This window comes from Sinocyclocheilus rhinocerous, unplaced genomic scaffold, assembly GCF_001515625.1.
Source record: "Sinocyclocheilus rhinocerous isolate Xijiao unplaced genomic scaffold, SAMN03320098_v1.1 scaffold1812, whole genome shotgun sequence".
Classification (NCBI taxonomy): domain Eukaryota; kingdom Metazoa; phylum Chordata; class Actinopteri; order Cypriniformes; family Cyprinidae; genus Sinocyclocheilus; species Sinocyclocheilus rhinocerous.
In genome coordinates this window covers 501,902-510,011 of record NW_015670626.1, presented here as the reverse complement: position 1 = coordinate 510,011, position 8,110 = coordinate 501,902, and the positions used below count along the sequence as shown (strand labels likewise).

General features: G+C 36.2%; 1 protein-coding gene across 1 annotated transcript in view; it reads right to left on the bottom strand.

Moving 5' to 3' along the window:
* Window positions 1–8,110, bottom strand: part of LOC107734323 (piezo-type mechanosensitive ion channel component 2-like) — a 112,109-nt gene that overhangs the window by 27,946 nt on the left and 76,053 nt on the right. The window contains exon 5 of the mRNA XM_016546260.1: window positions 2,832–2,991. Coding sequence (XP_016401746.1) covers window positions 2,832–2,991 — 160 coding nt within the window. The remainder of the gene's footprint in view (window positions 1–2,831; window positions 2,992–8,110) is intronic.

Here is an 8,110-nt window from a genome sequence, read left to right as displayed (position 1 = left end):
GACAACAGGAGATGGACTTTTTCACTGGAGGAAGCGTTATTATGGATTATGGACTCTATGGTATTTTAGTTAAAACGTCTTAATGCTGGATTAGTTTCAGCTTTTGTCTTCTCCAGATGTTAACTGATGGACTGGAGTGGTGTGGATTACTTGTGGATTATTGTGATGTTTTTATCAGCTGTTTGGACTCTCATTCTGACGGCACCCATTCACTGCAGAGCATCCATTGCTGAGGCAGTGATATACATTTTCAGCAACTTTTCATTTTTGGCTGAACTATTCCTTTAATTGCACTATATAAGTCACTTTGGAATACAAGCTGCAGCACATTTCAAATGCTAAAAAACTTGACTTATATTTTGGAAAACACAGTAAGTATCTGGAACTTATTTTGACTGTCAGGTGAAGAAAAAAAGTAGGCTAGAAATAGCACACCTCTCCTCAGCAAGCCCAAACACCACCTGATCTTTCCTCTAAACCCAAGAAAGGAACGGCATATTTCAATTCCACAAGGAACTAATGAGAAAAATGGGTTGTTGTTGATGTTGTTTTGCTGATTTGATTTTGTGTGGCTTTTTTGCACTTCTGTATTGCATTTAGTTTTATAAGGAATCCAAAGTAATGCTTCCTATTCCTATTATTTTAAATGTTCATAGGCTCCTATTGTGTTTTAGTTTCCTTATTATTCCTCAGCTTCCTCCACTGGAGTCAATGTGACAAAAAGTAGTACAATTTGATTGGGAAGGGTCTGAGAAGTCTTGTTTGACATTTCAGGTAAAACTAATTAAAAAACAAAAGTCTTGTCTAATGAATCATTCACACACGAAATATATCAATGTAGTGTATAAAATACAGTATTGTTTCAATTATGAACATTAGAAGTCCTGTTCATCTATTTTATTTTACAGCAGCTTCCCAAACCCGGAGGATTCTGATAATTTCCATTTGCACTTTTATTTCATCATTAGTTTTTCTAAAGCAATGCTATCCAGTGTTTAGCTACATTATGCATCTTCCGGCCCAAACAGCTCCATCCGCTCAATGTATGTTTTCATAGGAACTGAAGGATCTTTTATGGCAGAAGATCAAATTCAAAGCAAGCACTTAGTGGAAATCAATACACTAAAAATATGTTTATTCTTTCTAGATCAATTAACTGGTCACACACATTATATTTAAAAGATTCTGTGTATTTGTAGACGGAGTAAGTGAGAAAGCGATCTCTTGAAAGTGAATTAGGCCACATTAATCTCCACTAGTTTGTTTGTGCAGACAGTAGGCTTGACTTATTGACACGAAGGGTCCTCGCTGAGTTGAATACACATTTATGTATTGTTTCAGCATGTCATATCAATCAGAGAATGAAATTCAAATAAAGGCTCTTCGTTAAAGAAGCATATGTTTGATCAATGGATTCAGTTTTCTAACACGCTGTGGTCTTTATCATACGTGAGCTGATCAAACTCAGCATCAGGTCTGAGTTCCTAATAATCAAGCGCAAAAAATAAATCCGCAATATTGATAATAAACTCTTGAGTAAGTTCAATATTTAGCCTTCACATGCAGGCAATCAGGTGCGTGTCGCTATAGAAGTCTGTACGCAAGTCACTGATTATTTTAATTATTATCATTATTATTATTATTTATACAAATCAAAATCTTTCTTCATTCATGTTTTAATTTCTAAACACGGATGAAGAAAATTTTTTTTTTTATATTAATAATTAGTATAATAAAGCCATGGTTAGTATAATTAATAATTAGTAGCATATTAATTAATTGTTATATTTTCTAGTGATTACACTTTAAGAGATCAATTAAATTGTCAATTTGCACTAAATCATACAACACATAATTCAGATAAAATAAAACTAAAAACACATTAATGGGGGGATAAAATGAAACATGCAATATTTTCTATAGATTAAAAGATTAAATTTCTTCATTTTAGGAATTCATTTAATTAGACACATTTTTTGATGATGAATTTGCAGTAAATCATACAACAGAATCTGAAAAAATAAAACGTATTTAAAAAAATAAATAAAAAGCATTTAACTGGGCCAGAATTAAAAGGTAGCTTAATCTGTGGAGTTTAAACAAACAACTTAGATTTATATTAATTCTTGAGGTCCAGCAAACATGTGGAATCCATTTGCAATATTTTATTTTTATTTAAGAAGTACCATATAACACAGATATTCTTTCATCCATGTTTTAATTTATACAGAATGCAAGTTCTGTGGTGCAGGACCTTTTTTCACATTTATTTATGCACATTGTTATATTTTCTTTTGCTTACATTTTTAAAATGATGGTTTCATTTTATGAATTAATCTCATTAGACACCATTTTTAATGATGAATTGGCACTAAATCATACTGAATCCTGATTACACACAACAGAAAACAGTTTGGGGAAAAACAAATTAACCAAAATTAAAAGGTAGCTTAGTCTGTGGAGTTTATTTGTCAACAAACAACTTACATTTTTATTCAGTCTTGAGGACTAACAAACACGTGGAAAGCATTTCCTTCTGTATTAATGGTATGAAATGAATATTGTGAGAAATACTGATAGCGAATGATATTGTGATAACATTTTGGTCTTGGCATCAATACTAGAACTGAAACACTGCAGAAGGTAGACTGCTCACTTTAGTGTTGGTTTCAGGAGTCTGTGTGTCGTGTTGTGTTTTCTCCAAGCGGCAACCTCCCGCTCTCTCTCGTCCCGCTCCGCCCACTTTGAGCTTCAAAAACGCTCTTCGGAAACCTACGGGTGACGTCACGGACACTACGTCCATGTTTTTGTACAGTCTATGGTTTTCTCACCTGATCGTCCACCTCAAAGTCACTGTTGTGCTGAGACACGTCCTTCAGCGGCGGCTTCTCCAGACTGCGGCACAGGAGCCACGTGACCAGACCCACCACGAACATGCCGATGTCCGGGATGAACACTCGGATGCCGTTCCCGGCGTCTGCACCTCGGACACTGCGGCGAGATACACACACATAAACAGTACAGTTATTAAAGAGAGCGTGCAAAGTTCTCCCAGTTCTCCATTGCTCGGGTAACCCTGCAGTCCCATCTTTGACACACACACCGCCGGTGGAGCCAGAAGTTGACATGACGGACCGCTCATGTTTTGATAGCACCACAGAGCCTCAGTGTTTACACTCTTTGGGAAGTCATGGTTTACTTACAGGTGTCTCTGTATATTAAACTGGGATAGGAGGAAATATTTTAACATAAAAAATTACACAAGATAAATGTAATTTACAGTAGAAGTAAATTAAAACTGTGTCCGTTCATCTTGAGCTCAATATTTAGATTTTTTTGCACCCTCAGATTCCAGATTTTCAAATAGCTGTATCTTGACCAAATATTGTCGTATCATAACAAACCATACATCAATGGAAAGCTTATTTATTCAGCTTTCAGATGATGTATAAATCTCAATTTCGGAATTGAGACTTAAGACTGGTTTTGTGGTCCAGGGTCACATTTAAGATGAATTTAAGATGAATTTTACGAGTGCTCTTAGTGCAACAATGAGCTGCCTCTTAAAAACACACAAAAACACTCTGTTCTGCAATAAAAGCCTGCGACTCCCAGTATCCTCGCTCACAGCGCTGGCCCGTCTGGATCTCATTTCCGCACTCGGCCCGAGTCGAGAGAGATTTTTCATGAAACCAACCCATTCAAGCCTCAGGACAACATCACTTCAGAGAGCGGCCCGTCTCCCTGCTGAAAACTGAAACGCCACTTGTTTCATACTCGCACGTCCATAGCGCTCATTTTCAGATCTTTAAAGGTTTACGCAGCAGACGTCTGCACAACTCTGGAAGCCCAGCGCTTTTCAGAAGCTGTTCGAGAGTCTCATCAGACGATCATTTCAATAGACCAAGTGCAAAAAGCGTGAACACAACCATAAGCATATTTTGAAGATATCTTGTAAAATATATGCACTGAGGTTTGGAAAATACGGCAAATTCTGAAAACTCAACTTGCTCTAATGTACAGTATAATATAAGTGCTACTTGATTATTAAACAACAACAACAAATGTATGTGTATTTTAACATTATATCACAGTGTACTGCTAGTTAGAAGCAATTCAATCATTTAACTGTAATAGGTTGACTTAATTAAGTTTCCCAAACAGGTAACAATAAATCATAATAATGGATCATATTTTTTAAGCAGAAGAGATTATGGGTATCCTTAAATGTAGAACAGACTGGATATTTTTTCTATTTTGTTGGTTTACAACATAAAATGACCCAGCCTGCACTGATTTCAAAGCAAAATCCAGACCCTTACAAAAATTAACCATGGCTTTAATAATAATAAAAATAAATAAATAATTAATTTAAAAAAAAATAATACAAAATTTTAATAAAAACTGGTTATTGTAGTTAACCATGGATTTAATAAAAAAAAGGTCATATTAAACCACAGTAACCACAAATTAACCATGGTTTTAATTAAAAAATAAATAAATAATAATAATTAATAAAAAAAAAAAATCGTTATTGTAGTTAAACCACGGTAACCACAAATTAACCATGGTTTTGCTACACTAACCATAGTTTAACCATGGTGTTTATAAAAATATATAGTTTAGTCATTAAACTCTAGATGGCGCAGGCTGATGGGTTGTTAATGTAACGAATAATATTCAGAGAGTTAAACGACTTGGCACAAGCTGATTGGTTCATGCTGCATATGCAGCCAATGAGCTTACTGCCTTGCATTTATATGGCTGGCTAGCATTCACTTGAGATTCCTGCAGCACGCTTTCAGAGTTTCTCTGAAACCCTCCACCTTCCCCAGCTCCACCTGTATAGATCTGCTACGGGGTTATTTTATATGCTATTTGTGCAGCAGCAGTATGTCTTAAATACTCATGGCACAGTATCGCTGTATGCATTGGCAGTAGCAAGTTCCTGTACTTGCTTGCAGCAGCAGCAATAATCTACAACTACAGCAATAACCAACAGCAGATATTCTGTTGGTATAAACACCTATACATCATATTTTACTTGATTTGTGAATGACAGTTTGCAATCTGTATCGAATGTGATAAGATAAAACACCATAACCCAAAAATAATGTTAAGATGATACGACTTTTATCGAGTTGTACACAAAAACAACACACAGCGCGAGCGTAGTGTGATTCACGAACAAATGACTCTTATGAGCCGGTTCTTTTAAGTGAATCACAAATTTACCGCTTTAGACTGACCCACAATAAAATGACTCGTGTATCGTTAGTTCTTTTAATGAATCGTTCAAAAAGAGTGAGCGGTTTGAATCAATCCGATAGATTCAACTAAATCGATGTCCGTCGGTGATGTCTGTCGTGAAATGAAGTTTTGTGTATGTAGGGTTTATAAAAATATTATTACCGACTTATTCTTCATAGGACAACAGCGTGTAGTTATGTGCCGGATATCCGGTCAAATAGCATGCAAAGATGCTACAAGTTAAAATTTAGTAACTTTTTACCCTAAAAAATATTTTAGGGTACTTTGTCTAATTTCATCCTGCCAACGACAACCATTTAATATTATTTATTATAATTATGTACTATGAATTACTGAAGCGACACCAAGCAACACAGAAGTGGTGTTAGTTTCCTGAATGAATCAGTATTTTGAACAAATCATTTGAGTTAATGATTCAATGAATCACTCATAAAAAAACAGTCACTTGCTGCCACCTACTGGTCTGACGGTGTAATCTCCAAGATTCACTGAAACTCCCCATCAATAAATAATAATAATAGTAATAATAATTTACTCTGTTTGCTCTTAAATACAATATACGGAGATAAAGGGAGAATATTCATTCTACAAATGGTAAAATTGTCAGCTGAAAAAGCTACTTTTGCCTTGCTGTCAATTGCATAACACCACACATAAATGTTTGGGTAGACTCAAGACAAGATCCTTGCGTTCAAAGCAAAGCTTCCCTGACTAGCCTCCATGCAATGGCTTTGAAGTGTGTGATATTTGCTTCATAAACCGTAATAAGTGGCAGACGTTATGGTTAACGTGCCGAAAACAGCCCAAGTGTGATTGGCTCATGGCGCAGATGCACTTTGTAATGACGTCCGCTGTATCTAAACAGTTTACATTGCTCAGAGAGGCCTTTCATCTCGGCGAGCTCATAAAGAGAAAACTGTGAGCAGACACAACTAAAGACAAAGGAGGAGGGCCACAGATGGCACTGATTTGGGTAAAAGCAATGAATTATGGGAACCAGCGAAAGCAAACCTTTAGTTTCACTGCTGGACACTGAACGAGCAATTAAGCGATTAAATTAGATTCAAGAACAAACTGAGATGCTGATGTTCATGGATTGGTGGTGAGGTTAGGGTCAAGATAGAGTTTAGTTTTAATGAGTGCCGCTGAACACAGAGGAGGAATGTGGGCTGACGCTGGCTGGCGTTTCACCAGGTGTCTCAGCAGGAGTCGGCGGATCCCACAGACCCAAACGCAGCCAAATAGACATTACCTTCGCCTTCCCCGGGTGAGCGGCTCAACTCCAATGCTGAAATACCAGTCAAATGGAGCAGAGATCAGCTGCTTCCAGAGCAGCCAACGAGAAACTGTCCAAACAAACTCAAGCAAAACAAACCCAATAGAGCCCGATTCCAGCAAAAGCCTGCCAGGGCAAAAACCTCTTTCTGATGCATTAGATACGGCAAAAAGCATGCACAAATATTGCTATAAAATTAAACTGCAGCAAGTCATGGATTTCAAGGGACAGGGCTGTAAGCTTTAGAAACAAAACTCTTTTGTTCTCTGGATTATGAAAAATTAAACTGCTTCATTATCCAGAACATGTTCTGTAAGCTTCAACAGTGCAGGGAAAAAAATTTATTATATATATTTATTTAATGTATTTATATATGGAAAATAAGACAATATATAAGGCACAATATATAATACACATAATCAGTGCATAAATAATTACAGTGTAGCAAAATGTAATGCAATGGTGTTTAACTTCATTCAACAGTATTTTAACATTGTTGCAGTAGTTTGGGAAGGAAGTGTCTGTGTTTCAGCATGACAGTGACCCTTTGAACAAAAGGAAGTCCATAAATCTTTAACGGAGTCTGCTGTGGAAGAACTCGACTGGCCTGCAGAAAGCCCAGACCTGAACCCCAAGAAACACTTTTGGGGTGAACTGAAACACTTTACCTATTGTTTTCAGTTTGTATATTTTATGCAGTGTTCTAATTTTCTGTTGCCAAGATTAATCAATAAACACCAAATGCATGGATTGAGTTCACACTTTTACCATTTTGACATAATTTTAATGGCAGGCCAAATGCTATTTTCTTGATTAGGTTAACCTCAAATTTTTATATTTATTTGAATTAAAATCATAAAAATATTGCAAACAATGAAAAATGTATACCAGCATTGTTGATGCATAATTAATATACTCCTTGACACGATGTTGATGAAGATCAGCATAGTTGACAGAATTCTTGTGCACAAGAGTAAAATGAAATATTTTCTTATTTGAAAGAAAATTGTATTTAAACTGAAGCATACTGAAAAACATGCATTCTCTTAGTGTGTAAAATAAGATATTTCTTGAGAAAATTGTTAGAAAAAAAAATTAGTTATTAACAACGGACATGAAATGTACGCTAAAATATAGACTGAAACATCCTTATGTCTGCATTTTAAGTGTCATAATCTGTTTTGCAGGGACAGAAAATATTACAGATATCGGGAGCGTCATGACGAGTCTTCACGTATTGTGCTGAATTAACTAAACTAAACTAAACACATTGCAAAGGTCCAGCAGGCCATCTGCTTGTTGAGTAATCCAATCTCATCTCTCAGTAAGATCCGTAATAGGAAACATCTGTCATCATGCTTACAAAAGACTTACTTTTCAGCAGCGTAGGACGGCTATGTGCTACAACAAGGCCTTCTGTGATGCATGATGGGATACAGAACGGTTACAGTATTCACTGCAATAGCACTGAGGCTCCCTGTGTTCTCTGTCACTTCAGACAATCAAAAAAGGCCACACACACACACACACACACACACACACACACACACACACACACACGCA